Source organism: Xiphophorus couchianus, chromosome 7 (genome assembly GCF_001444195.1).
Source record: "Xiphophorus couchianus chromosome 7, X_couchianus-1.0, whole genome shotgun sequence".
In the NCBI taxonomy this organism is placed as follows: Eukaryota; Metazoa; Chordata; class Actinopteri; order Cyprinodontiformes; family Poeciliidae; genus Xiphophorus; species Xiphophorus couchianus.
Genome location: NC_040234.1, coordinates 13,048,455 through 13,063,588, shown reverse-complemented (window position 1 = coordinate 13,063,588; position 15,134 = coordinate 13,048,455). Strand labels below are relative to the sequence as shown.

Here is a 15,134-nt window from a genome sequence, read left to right as displayed (position 1 = left end):
ACATCCCTGCTTGCAAAGCATCCTAGAAACACCCATATCAGCTGACTGGTGCAGGGGTAAAGAAGAGTTGGTGATGCAGTTACACACTGCCTTTGTGCTGCACATTGTTGACACATTGTTTTTTGCCATTAAGGTAAGCTATGCTAAGACAAGAGAATATTGGACTTTAGCATGGGTGGATCCTACAGTAGTAGTGAAACTTGAACTTTAAAAAAAAAATGTGTGTGACATGCCATTGATGTGTTAAATCTTTTAGAAATTAAGATGTTTAACCCACATTATGTGTCATGCACTATATCAATAACAAACTCATTTATAGTCTATCCCCTTTGTTTCATTGCTTCCTTGGTTTTTGAAAGCTCATGTTGAATATATCTGGCCTGATTTGTAATTTATAAAACACCAGAGGCAGACCAAAGATTGGCTCAGCTTTGGAGGCTGATGATGGAAATGTTTTGTGAAAGAGGCTTCTGTTGCACGTAAAACACCACAAGTACTTGTCTTCAAGGGGCAGTATCATATAAAATCGACTTTTTTGAGCTTTACATCATGTTATAATGGTATTCCCTTATCAAAAACGTACCTGGAGCTTTGCCTTGATTCTTTCATGCATGTTTTAGATATCCTTTAATTTCCCATGGCAATTATTTAGCTGTCCAAAGTGCCTGGTTGGACCTAGCAGCACCTTATAGGGACCTTAACAGGACTATTTAGACAGAAGCCCAATTTCAAGGCGTTAAATTAGGAAGTAAAATTTCTTTTAAGTCATATTTGATATACATTTTGTTGACAACTAAATATAACATACTTGATTATGCTATGAAATGTCTCTATGTGCCTGGAAAACACATAATGCTATGCCTTTAAAGGTCCTGTAGCTCCTTCAATGTTGCCGTTGTCTTCTGTCTTTTCATCAGATTGGGAGAAGCATACAGTTTTTGTTGACAGGTGTGATATTTATAAAAGTAAATTCTCCTGCCTTTCGCCAAAGCATGCAAGTGAGTAAATGTCAACAAAATTAACTTCATTACCGGTTAATCAGATTCAACATATTTAATTGTATGTGTGCCCTAAAGGAGGCTGATTCTTTAATTGGATCAAAAGTTGCTTCAACAAACCACTGGTCTAACAGTGTGCACTTATATGCAACTGTTATTGATACTTCTGTTTATTTTTAAAATTTCTCCTTAGAATATGTGTTTTAGTTTAATTTTACAGCGTATGCATAATATAAAGATTGAACATTTTTAAATAATTTACTGTTATTGTGCATCACAAAAATATTGTATTATTCCAGGATTTTGTACACTATCCTACTATGCCTCTTGCTTTATCTTGAATCTCTTGTAAACTTATGGTTTCCACACCAAAAAGTTAGCTATGAATTGTGATACTTTTTGTAGTTCATCCACTGTCTATGAAGAACTCTTCTGCTGTTGATTCTTTGGATTGTTTAAGTGAAGATTTTATTATTGCAATTAAGGATTTATATCTGTCATTGATACAGACTATAGAACTACTGAAAGGATCTAAAATAGATGTATTGTGAGTGAAAAATTGTCGAACTGATGCAAATGGCTTTACTATGAATGGAAAAAGAAGCACGGTTAGAAAGTGCTGTTTTTAAAATTTTGCACTATGTGTGTGTATTTGTGTATGCTCTGAGTGACAAACTGAGTTACAGTTAAAATTATACAGTTAAATAATCTGGCATAAGCAGTGAAATAATAAGCTTTACCTTCTTACACACCCTTCTGTTTGGTGCCTGAATACAAAACAGCTTTTTTTTCACAGTCTAAGCAGACCAGATGGCACTGATGTATTGTCTGGGAGATGTGTGCGTGGGCGTGTGTGTGTGTGAGTGTGTGTACTAGGGTTGAGAGGGCAGGTGTTTGAATCAATATATAGATGCTTATCAAAAAATAAAAAGGCACATGGAAAGCCAGTCCTTTTGTCAGTGAAGATGGCTTGATAAAGATCTCCACAAAACACTCTTCAGTTTTTATGAATGTAAAAGAACAGCTGCACGATGTGTGTCGTGTATACAAAGGAGCAACAGTACACTCACATCTGTTTGAGGACTTTTGGGGACATATTTTAATTTGCTCTAATGTTTTACTTTAATATCTATGGAAGTTGTCAGTAAATGGTACCATTTCTTATAATGCAAGTACACAAAAGAGTATCAAATATCAACTGGACTAATGGGAAATGCACAGTAGAATAATGATCAGGTGTCACAGTGAACTCACTAAATAAAGTTACAGTAACACTGCTACTTATAATTTTTCAGTACAAATAAATACCTGAATGACATATTTTACGAGTTAATTTTTCTAAAAAGTTGAATTGATCTTGTCTAACTTTTTATAATTTATGAGGGACACTGATAAACTAAAAAAATTAGTCATAATAAAACAAATATTTAAAATGACTCTCATCTCTTAAATTAGACTAGACTTAAATTAAAAGTTTGCGACAGACACAATACCAAGAATGTTACACAACAGGGCCATATGAAAAGATGATGCAGTAGTGGGAAACAAACACATGTGGTTGGACAACATGCTGTGCTTCAAAAATGCCCCAGATTCCAAACCTTTGACCGATGAGCAGGCTGAAAGGGAGAGAGAATAGAAAATAGTTAGTGCGTTCTCAGACACAGACAGTGAAGAGACTAAAATGCTCCAAGGAGTGAAGCATAATAAGGTTCAGGAATAAAGAAGCAGGAGAGAGAGTTTTATGGAAAAAAGAATAAGATATAGCAATAACAGGGTGAAGTCGGGCAACTTGGTGAGTCGCAAAGAAAACATGACATGCTGTGTCTCTGCAAAGACGTCTTCATTCACATGTTTTCCCTGTCCTCTGGGCTGGCTCTGACCTGAATTTGTCAAACCAGTTGGGTTATGAGCTGCAGCTGGCACCCTGTGTATACACTGATGAAACATAGCAGTATGACCACCTGTCTAATATTAAGCTCTCATTTTGCTGCTGTGGTTTCTGTCGTCCAGCTGTCAAGTAGCAGATCTTTTAGCTGTAAGTTTGTAGCTGTAGACCAAGCCGTCTCGGTGGAGTGAGCGTTGGATACAAGAGAGTTCCTCAATCCATTCCCTGCTTTGATTCATCAGAGTTCGTAAAGGACTGTCAGCAGCAGCAGTGTTGGGTAATCCTAACCCTTAAAACGTCTGCACATTTTGAGTCAGTTGGCTGAAAGTAGGCTTCTCCACTTTAACCTTCCTTACAAGAAAAACAGATTTTATCTATTTGGAAATATTTTCAGCCCCCAAAACACTGACAGTCATTGCATGGAGATTAAATGAGCAACACATCCACTCTTATAAAAATACAGGGGTTATAAAGCTGCAGTCAGCAAACTATAAGCTTCCTGGCAAGGTGATTTCAATAAAATCAATATAGACCATCTCATACAATGTTGTTTTAAATGTTTTAATGTTGATCTCTTGAAACCACTACACTTTTATGAAAGGTTATCAGTCTGTGAATTTCAAACCAGCACAAGTCTGTGAGCGTGTGCTAGAAATTAATTTGACTATTTTCCTCATGTCACCATTGTTTAATGTTTTTTACTGACCAATTTTTTGGTCTCAGCACATTATCTAGGAAGTTATTTCTTGCTTTATAATGTAGACTCTGCTAGGTTTCTCTTCAATGTTTTTGCTCCACCTGTCAGTGTTTATTGTGATATCTAATTAGTATCCATAAACAGTTTTTTTTTGCCAATTAGTTCAGTTTTAGTTCAGTAAAGTTTTTTCTCCAATATATCCATGTTCCTCCAGTATTTCCAAAAACTTTTATTGTCATCTCACTCTTAGCCCACCTGCTATACCTACTAATGATTCAGGCATAACAGTCTCACCAGCTGCTCATAATGTGATCTGTTTCACTGAGCTACAGGGAGATTATGCACAATCAGTAGAATCATAACACTGTTGGGATTGGAGAAAACAAACCATAAAACACTGAAACGCCTCACTCAACCCATCTCAGGCCAAACAGACAGCAAATATCTTTCACAGTAAATATGCTAAGTGGTTACCCACACATAACCGGCCACCTGCTGAGCCTGATATTTGAACACCTAAACAATAACGCAGATGTACAGCCCTTCCTAGAGGTGATCCTCACAGTGTTTCATCTCAAACAAGCTTTCTGTCATTGGCTCCCTGTCAAACTGTTGAGTTAACATGTTGGATAGAGGTGCTTTCATATGACTGACCTTTCTTACTTCTTCGTTAATAAAGCTTGTGAATAGAGTTGATTTAAAAATGTTCCTTAAAAAATACTAGGGCTGTTGTAAAAGAATATTTTAGTAATCGAGTGCTCTATAGAATAATTTTAGATTATCCGAGGAATCGGATCTCTCTCTCTCTGTCTCTCAGCACCATTCCTACCGTTCACTCCAAAGCCGTGACAACCCTATTCCGACGCCACAAAAGCTGTCGTAGTCCAACCAACACACCCTAAAGTTCAACAATCCTTATTTCTCCACCAAACCCTGACAAAACGCCACACAACTCAACACCATGCTGATAGCACTTCACAACAACTCATAGGCGGAGGTGAGAGCGCTGCCCACCACAAATAATGTTCTGGCCGGAATACTGTGCGCTACATAAAATGTAATTTAACGATTCTTCGAGGCAGATCAATTTTCCTCGAGGAATATTGATAATCGAGGTACTCGAATCATTCGAGAAATTGTTTCAGCCTAAGAAAATATTAACAGTTTCATCAGCAGCTATCATGTTCAATGCCTAAACAATACCCTTACTTTCTCTCTTTTCTCTTTTTTTCTCATTAGGTTGTTTCCAGCTATGTAACGTTTTTCGTCAGAACATGGAGATAGACCAGTGTCTGCTGGAGTCTCTCCCGATTGGCCAGCGCCAGCGGCTGGTCAGAAGAATGCGCTGTGACCAAATAAGGGCATATTACGAGAGGGAAAATAACCTACAGAGGCAGCAAGGTGGAGTCAAAGTTCGAGCCCCATCCAGGAAGTACCGCATTCGCTTCAGGCAATCTGATGTCATTCAAGATGCCATCATCCGCCATGATGACAAAGAAGGTGTGTGTGTCCGAGTGGTACAGTGCCTCAGTATTGATACCTCTTGAATACCGAGCGACAGTGGAGTTTGTTTTGTAACCTGTGGGTTGCAGATTCGAAACCTGGCACCAGTTTGAGTTGTGAAACTGTCTCAGTTGTGTCCTTGGACAAGACACTTCATCTACTTTGACATCTGGTGGTGGTTGGAGGGCCTGGTGGTGCCGGTGCATTCCAGCCTCATTTCTTTTCATATATAGCTCACCACCATCAGTTTCTGAATGACTGAATGTAATATAAAGAAGTCTAGAGTCCTTTGGAGAGGATAAAGCGCTATACAAGTACAGCATTTCCACATTTTATCACATTACAACTACAGACATAATGTATTTTGTTAGAATTATGTGATAGACCTACATCAAGAGCATTAGTGATAGCATCAAGAAGACCACAAGAGACCAGTAAAGAAAGAAAAGTTTAAATTGGTGTTATGTTATAAAATATTAAGCCTTGAATATTTCACAGATTACTTTTCAAATTATTATCCAAAAATGGAAATAGTATGCATGGTCTACTACCTAAAATGATAGGACAGGCAAGAAGAGAATCTGGTCTTTTATGAAGAAGTGCAAGACAAAAGTTATTATTGAAAAAAGCACTGTAAGTATTTTTTGTAGTTTACCTCAAGCAATGAAGGGGACATAGCAATATGTCAAAGAATTTGCTTTGATTAACCCAAAATTCAACATTTTTACATCTCCATTGTAAAACATGACAGTGACACAAAAGTAGTGTGGGGCCTCCATTATGTATGGAAAGGATGGATGGTCAGAGCTGATGGATTAATATAGTTAAGTGCTTTAGAGTGAAACTGGGGTTCACCTCCCAGCCAGACAACAACCTATATTAATATCTCAATGTTTTAGCTCCACAACCAAATACTGTTGAAAACCACAAGACTAAAACAAGGCTCTCCATCCCACATAACTGAGCTGGAGCTATTTTGCGATGCTATACTCTTAAAGACTTGCTGCTGAATTGTGATTCAGGGGGATTAATACATATCCATCCAACACTTTTAAAGTTTCTACTAGAAAAATTTGAAAAATAATGTTTCCTTTTTCTTTAATTTTTCTATTTAGCCCTACGTTTTGCTGGTGTAACATTAATAATGCCAATAAATTATAATTGTACTGTACCAAAATGAGAAGAGGCCCAAAAGACCTTAAAACTGTTTCAAGGTACTGTTCGTATTTAGGAGTGTGCATGCTTGCTAGTGTTTAGAAAGCAGGAGGGCACATGTTGACAAATGAGTGACAAACTACATCTGACTCGGGCAACACTAATGCAGGAGTTGTGAGCCAAAACAGAGCTGCTCACTGCAGCTTGGCCAATTTGTTCAGCTGGAAGCTGCCCACTCAACTGAGGAAAGCAGAAAGAAGCTTTTATCCTTGTTCAAACTGTCCTCAAGGACAAAAGTACCTGAGCAGGGAGGATTTGTGATGTTGATAGGAGAAGGTGATTTTGAGGAACGGCTTTGCAGATAAAACAATCTCATTTTCTTTATTTCTGCTATACTAATCTGTTCTGCAAATCATGCAGTCTTTACACATAAAAGTAAAGTTATCAAGATAACATGTAACAGTCCTTCTGTTGCTTTATTCTGGTTGGCATGAACATAAATCAAGCAGCTGTAATTTGTACAGTTAATTTAGCATTTTTTCCATTTTTTTCCAGTTAAATTCTTATTCGAAGATTTTAATAGGAAGTCAGGGAAATGGAGCCTACTCTCATTTTTTCCATCTGTAAATCCATTAATTCAGTGTGTCTTGGTGGAATTTTGTTATCAGTTTGGTAAGAATCAAATAAGGTTACAAAGATGTGCTTTGATTCATAAATGGGGATAATCTTGTAATCAGCTCATTTTCTGTTGGATTAAAAACTAATAATTTTATCAAGAAATCTGTAGGGGTTTTTTGTGTTATTTTATAGTTAGTGTTTATCACATTTAGTTGTGGAGTTAAAGCTAAAATTACGCTAATGAGTTTATATGTGTGTCAGCCTGAATCTGAATAAGCAGGTCAGAGCTCAACAAAAACTAAAGGCCTGAATTGCTGCATCTCCACTTTGTGCAACAGCTTTTACTCTTAGTTGTTTACAACAGAAGAAAAGAGCAGAGCGAGGTGCCCAACTCTGGTGGGGAGAGCTCATTTGTTCATTTATCTATTGCTACGGTAACAAGACTTTACAAGTTTTTCTCTGACAATCTATTAATTCTTCCTCCATCTCATGCTTGCTACAATGCAGCTCGCTGTTAAAAACACTCTCAACACTGTTTTATGAGATTATTTTGTCAATAAACTTGTGAAATTCAATGGGACTTCACGCTCCACTCTGTGAGGCATTGATTTCTGTCCAAGTTCACTGCCTTTCTTTTGTTTATGACGCTGGTTGCCAGTCATTTACCCAGCTGTCGGGACATATCTGTGTCTCACCAGGACTCTTTGCAGGTCAGTGTGTTAATCTCTTCACCCTGGCTGCCTGTCTATGGGTTTCAACTGGGCTCTCTGTGAGCAGCTGGTGTGCTGTAGCATTGACCAGACTGGTAACAGGTTTCTTGGCTCAACATGAATCGGCTAACCCTCCGCCTGGTTGCCCAGGTATCATGTTGGTACTGGTCTAGTACCATTTGCCACTCAATATGATTGTTATCTGAACTTTACTTTGAGTTCAAGGTGAACGGTGGACTTGCAGTAGAAACATTAGGGACAGAATCTTGGAAAAGTGTGTTGCTCCCTTTAGGACTGGAGTTATTATCAAAACAAAATAGAAGTAAGTTGGTGGGTAACTCAAAAGTTACCCATCAATGTATAGTTAAAGAGGATAAATTAAAGTATGTAGTGTTTATTAAATCTATGTCTTCTTTCTTTTATATCCCTCTAAAGTTGTTCTAGTTATGTTTATTGAAATATTACTGTAATAATCCATTATTAGTCCATCATGTTATAATTTCAGTGTGAACCATTTCATCAGAACACTAAGATGAACATAGAGGAACCAAAAGAATAAACATGAATTTAAACATTTTTTTTTTATTATTGGGTTTTGAACCTGTAACACTTATCCTTATAAGAAATTACTTCTCAGAGGGACACAGCATGTTGCTGGCAGAGTGAGCAAATTGGAGGAGTGATACTTTTGTTTTCAAATTAACATCCACAAAAAACATGATTTTTGTCTTTATTTATCTGCTAAATATCCTCAATACCTACTGAATCTTGAATAATAATCAAGCATATTATATTTTTGTTAGTTTCTCACGTTTTTGAAAGTATTCATTAGCATGCTTATTCCCAAAAGTAAATCATGTACATTATCATACAAATGTGCAGTAAGTCCTTCATAAATATTTGGGTTGGATCTGAATGTTTTCCTTGATTGAAAAATTTAAAGCATTACCAAACCAAACAGGGTTATTCACATAATTGTTTTTCTCTAATCGTTTTTGTCGTACAGGAAGTAAGATACAGAGAGATGTGATAAAAAAAAGTGAAGAAGTGGAATGAGGAGTGGGGAAAGTCAAATCTAAAAAGTAGAGCCTAAAGGAGGCATCAGCTGAGGGAGATCATTACAGTGTTAGGATGAAAAATAATATCTCACTTTTTGCCTGGATTGGAACATTGCAAACCTCATCTCCTTTCATTGCTATCTATCACATACAAGTATTGTCTCAGCTGAAATTTGACGTTTGGTGAAATTGGTTTTTCCCAAATTAGTCTTTTAGCTGCATCAAAGTCAGATATATACCCACAGAAATCTGAGTGACGCAACAGCAGCTTTTGTATCCACTTGCACTCAGTGTTTAAGTCTGACTTTAACTGAATAATTAAGATAAATACTATTCTCGGAGTTAATAATTAATCAAGTCTTATAATTAGGGTAGCCTCAGTTAAAGTACTTTTACAAGTTTTCTTATTGTCCATGTAGTGCAGCTAAAGTCTATTTAATCTCACTTCTTGCTACAAAGTTATTAACTTATTCAACAAACTATGATGGTTTCTGCATGTTTTTATGCTGTATTGTCAGAAATGTGTCAATTTTTAAATATAAAATAATCAGTTTAAGCTTTGTTAAATAACTTTTAACAAGTCTTATCTGGAATATCCATCTCTCTGCCCTCTGTTTCAACGGTAAAGGAAAAGACCTTCATACATTAAGGAAGTGTTCATAATATGCACCACTTAGCAAACACTTTTTCAAAACGATAGGAAACAGTGTGACAACAGCTTACAAATCAAGGAACAATGAAGAAAGAAGCTCATAAGGCTCACACAGTGGAATTTAATATCTTTCCATTTGACATTTGTCTGAGCTTCATACTCAGATATTTCCCCACTGGTAAGATATATCACCTTTGCTTTTCAGCCATAAGCATTTCTATCCTCTTGTGAAGAGCAAAGCAAATGGATGTATTGTTGGTGGTACTGCGCCCAACTCCCTGCATTAATAACCCTTTTCCTGTCTGTCTTTACAATGAGCAATATATTTAAGTGCAGCTAAATATATATTTATGGTATGGGTTTTGGCACAAAAAAAAGCACACACAGTATTAAACAAAGTTAATAGATTGTGACACATTATGCCTGAATTAGGAGCACAGTGTGCATCAAATCATATCTGCAGTGATATGTGGCTGTTATTTTGTTAAAGGTAAAAACAAACAGGATTTAAGGATGGAAATTATTTTTTTCTGTTATCAAAAATAGTTAGCAGATTACAGTAAATTGAACTGCCATGTGAAGAGTTTTATTTTTTTCTCTCATGAAATATTTTGTATATTTTAAAAGAAATATTCTGTGGACTTCAGCTCCCATTGTATCAAATGTGCAATGCAGAAGTGTTTTTGAGGAAATGAAGTCTGCAAAGCTGTGATGTTGTGGACTGAAGTGTGAACCCCCAGATATTTAACAGTGTTTTATTCATCAGTTAGTCTCTCAGCTTCGTCTGATCTCTGCACATGGAAAAACTGAAAGAAGGGTTGAAGGAGGAAGCAAAAATAAATGGCTGTGGGAAACAGTGGTAATTCTCAGATCACCATCATTCTGGGATTAAAGATGTCTATATTTATAGGAAAACTGAGCCAGTATAACATCATTATATATTTTATTGCATTGCAATAGTCCCTTCACTCGTACAGTAACAGAGAAGTAATTTTTTCCAAGTTAAGTCTCAAGTTTTTCTCCCCAATTCAGAGTCACTCTTTTTTCTGACCAAATTACATTTTTATCAACTTGACCCTGAAATCACTTTTTATAACTAGAAGTGTTGGTTACCATGGAAACACATTTCATGTTTCCAAACAGATTTCCTCAAAGTAACAGCTAGCTTACATGTGCCACATGTCTACTCATACGCAAAACCCATACTCAAGACTAAAGTGTTGAATAAGGCTTTTGTCTTGAGTAAAGGCAAAAATCACCTGACACGAAAGGGTTAAATTTCAATAAATGTTGCTGAGAGAAATCCAGCTTGCTTTATATTATTAGCTACATGTTTAACTTGAGCAAATAAGCTATCCAGTTGCTTTCAGCAGCAAAATTAGAAGACTTTGCTTGGTGTTCTCTTTTTGTCTTTGTGCTTTAATTCCTTTTACCTTTGATCCTCCTTGGTTCCCAGAACTGATATAGTGAGTCAAGCCATTGCCTTTTTGCTGTCAAGGTAACATTGTGATGCTTAAATGCAGTATCCTTGTACCAAAGAAGGTTATTGTAGATATGGATAAATCAGAGTTTTGTGGTTGATTTTCAGTCTCAACTGTTGTAAAGGATTAACTTGCTGATATTGATTTTAGCTGATTCCAGTTTAATCTAAGCACTCTAATTAACTGTATCTATAATGTTTATCCTAGCCTTCCTGCTGTGAGTGGTCAATAGTTTTGTGATGTCCCTGCATTATAAAGAGGAGAGCAACAGCACTAATAAAAACAAACAAAAAACTTATTGATCATTTAACAGGCAGGACACTATTGCACTACTAATTAACAACAGATTTCTTTGTGAATTTATAACAATTAAAATATTTTGTGTGCTTACATTTCTTATACATACTTTGACATATACTATTGTAATTAGCAAGTGCTATACTGTATAAATTAAGATTGCAGTGTTTCGGTACCTGAAGGTGCCTGACAGGGTTAAGTACTATAATCCATCAAGAGATCATTACATGCCAAGTTTATCTGGCGCATTTAAAGTACCTCTTTCCCCAATGTTGGAGTAATGAAAAGAGGCAATGCATTACAATGCACAGTCTTGAGCATACGGTACAGGATTTAGGTGAAAGTTATCTGAGAACTTGCCTTTCATTTTTTTAGACAAAAGGTATTTATTATAAGGTATTTTCCTGTTATCATTTCCCCTTCATTCTCGTCTTCAACACTATGTATTTCCCTTGAAGGCATACTCTAAAATGTGAAAGCTTCACTGCATAAGTATCTAGCTTATTTATAGTTGATTTTGTTTTTATTAGAGTAAAGTGTTTCATAATGAACTGAAGTAAAATATTCATAATGGAATAGAAACATAAACATCTGATTCTAGAAATCTAAAAACCCATTCAGGGACTCTTTCCAACTGTATGGTAGATAAAGTTAGGAACAAAAACAATTTGCACTTAAATATTCTGAAATTCATTCCCTTTTCTCTTCCTTTTTAAGGACATCAAGTTCCGTATTTACCTTGATTTTTCTTTGCTCATGTTTTATAGTGTTTTGTAAAACTCAAGCAGATTTTTTCAAATGTCACTCTGACTCTAAAAGGTTAGACGTTTTACATACTAGAGACAGAGACTGAGTTGCTATTGAGCCGGTGCTGAAGTGCCTCTGGGTATAAATCCACTGACAAATGCCAACAGACTTCTGTTGGAAAATCAGCTTATGCTGATTCAGGAAGTTGTTTACAGAACGCAGTATCTGCAAATTGCAACATGTACACTAGATACCAGAAGAATGCAGCTCTATTTTTCCCAATGTACTTTGATATTTTGTGGGTTTTATTTATTTCCAAGAAACTTTTCTATCTTTTCTGATTATTAATTTAATTGCTGACTTTCTCTTGACATTCTTTTTCTGTTTTTAAATTCAGCTAAAAACAGCAATAATTTTGTACACTGTGATTGGTTGGTTTCTCATGAAGTATTCAAAAACTATTTACCATTGAGTGATGTAAAAATGATAGAAATGTTGATATGCAATCTATGTATAGTAATGTGTTTATGGAATTAATTTTATTCAGTTCAAAGTTAATTAACAAAAAACAACTAAACAAAATAAGTTCTGCTTACTCATAAGCAATGACAGAATGTGTAGCTGGGAATACAACCTGATATTTTGTCAATTTTAACTGTAGTTATTAAAATTGTTTTGGCATTAAGTGTGTTAATGATTCATTGGAAAACTGGGTTGTGTAGTATTGTTACGCGTCGTCAGTATCTTCCTTCAGTAGAAAGCAGTCAGTGCTATGCAAGTTTTGTAAAATAAAGACCAATTGTTCTTATCTAGGAATTATGGTACCTCCAGGAACAAATACTGTGCCATCTAAAATAACTCCAACTCAAAACTTTCTTGGTGCCAAATATTATTCTTTCGGCAACAGAACAATGTTTTTGGGAACTATTTTGTATCTTTGTGTTAACAAACGACTTGTATAAAATACATTTTTATCCCTAAATGGAGATAATATGGATTCCTAGATTAAAAGATTTACTATATTAACAAATCTAGTAACACTTTTTATTTAAAAATCTTCAAAAAGTTGGTGTTGATAGTTATAGGTGTGGCGATTCTCTTGTGGTGATCTCTGCTGCAGCAGATCTAAAGAAACCTCTACTGCAGACACTCTGTTGTTGAATTACTGCTTAGTGAAGAAAATGCTCATTGTTCTCTTTTTATTTTTATTTTTATGACTCTTCTTTCTTTGTACAGTCTGCTTTGGAAGCTCCAGAATAATCCACAGAACCAAACCAGGGTTTTTTTTTTATCAGTTTATACAGACTCTAGATAACATCCCACGCTTCACCACAGACTTATAAAAGTATGAATTTCATGTTATAGAAATGTCTCTATGTGAATGTTACTAAACTGAGAGCGTATCTTCTAACTTGTAAATAAATCTCTTACACAGAAGGGGCAAAATGTGAAAATGAAGCAAATCATTAAAGGGATTTCTGATTGAGACAGGATGTCGAAAGTATATACACTCCTGTGAAAAACTGCAGATTTTATGGGGTTTAGAAAATGAGGCTGAGAGACATTTTCAAACTTTTTTTTCCACATTTGCAAAGACGTTACAAAAGATCAACATTAACTTGCTGTCAAAAGTATCATTTAGGAGGAGGGTATAAAAATACTCAAATATTGTTCTGTATGTGCTGCATGTAACAATAATATAGAGAAATATGTTATGGTGTTTTTCTAACACATACAGATAAATTGCATGGAAGTGTATGCTTGTATATCACATATTTATTCATAATTTTGATGTTGCATGTTGAGAGTGAATATTTTTGAAAATTCCTATTTAATGTTTAAGAATTGCTACAGGATATTTGCTGGGTTTGGTCAGACTTTATCACCTCCAGGCTGTTAGCCAATGCAGCAATGGATGAACTTGGTGTGTGTTGCAGAGTTTTGTGCTCTGTATCTGGGAAGAGAGCTGTAGCTTGGCATTCAATGGTAATGAGTCATAAATAGAGAACCACTTGTTCTTTTGTTGATGGGAGTGTTTCACAGAAGGGTGTTTTTTATCATGTACAAGATTAGTCAGAGCTAATTTAGTAATTTGGGGGATTTTGTCTTTTTATATTCTACAGTGTTCATTATATGTATATAGATTTTATTACAGACTCAGAGTCCAGATTACATACAAAAGAGAACAAATACAATAAAATAAAAAAATAAAAAAAATAAAAAGTACAATAAAAATAAAATAAAACGACTCCTAGCTATTCAGAAGGGAATCATACCAGTGTCTCCAGAGTACAGATGAGTATTTAACTGCACTATATTTGATATTAGTCAACAGTATTATAATTCTATTATTAGACTCGTTTAACCGACAAATAAATTTATACATAAGCTTTCTTAAAACAGCCATCAAAGTGCTGACACGAGCAGATACAAACAGTTCACTGGCACAGGTCCATCTGGGTTTATTTAACAAGAGTCTCAGTGCATCATTATAAGCCACCTTCAATCTTTGAAGACTGGCTTTTTTAAAATTGCACCACAAATGTGCAGAATACAGTGATGTACAATATGATCTAAACAAGTTCAGTTTCACTTCATCAGAACAGAATCCAAACTTACGGACAAGGATGTTTGCCTGAGTGTATAACATTCGAACCTGACGGTAAATGTCCTCATCATCAGACAGACGGTCTGTCAACACATGGCCAAGATATTTTACTTCACTTGAGACATTCACTAAATGCTTTATAAAGATATTATATTCAGTCATCTTTTTTTCCCCATTAGGTGCATATTTTATTGGTCTGGATTTTTGTTTGTTTGTTTAGATAAGGTCAGAATAAATAAGTGCTCCTGGTTTGTGAGTGCCTTTTATGTCTACATATGTGGGTGGAGTGAAGTTATTTAATCATGGCTGTTCAAGTTTAATAACCTCAAGGGAGTCACCATAAGGGTTCAATATATTGAACTTCTGTAGTTTAAAGGGCCACTATATTTGGGCTGATATACTTTTGTTTGTATATTTTGACAGTGGTGACAGTGAGTAACCGTGTTGGTCTGTCCAAAACACTAAAATCACATAAATGTCCCTCTCCTACCTTCTCTTTCAAACCCATCACTCCCTGTTTCTGTCACACACTCCAGCACACCTTCTCTCTTGCTCTCTCACTGTTTGCTTTGTTCTCACTTGTTCCATGAAAAATGTATCAGCTGTGTAGCAAAATCACAGAGCCCTTATTTAAACTTGTAGTCTTTCTTCATTTGCCTAAGGCTTGAATAAGCAAACTTGTCTGGAAAAGTCTTCTTTTTTTTTTTTTTTTACAGTTTTAT

General features: G+C 35.6%; 1 protein-coding gene across 4 annotated transcripts in view; it reads left to right on the top strand.

Annotated features, from left to right (window-relative positions):
• The window catches only part of myo16 (myosin XVI), a 113,162-nt gene that overhangs the window by 24,483 nt on the left and 73,545 nt on the right, over positions 1 to 15,134 (top strand). For all 4 annotated transcript variants that reach the window (XR_003596229.1, XM_028023224.1, XM_028023225.1 and 1 more), the window contains exon 2: positions 4,823 to 5,083. Coding sequence is in view for 3 of the 4 variants with exons in the window: in XM_028023222.1 (XP_027879023.1) it covers positions 4,823 to 5,083 (261 nt within the window). In the remaining variant the exon portion in view is untranslated. The remainder of the gene's footprint in view (positions 1 to 4,822; positions 5,084 to 15,134) is intronic.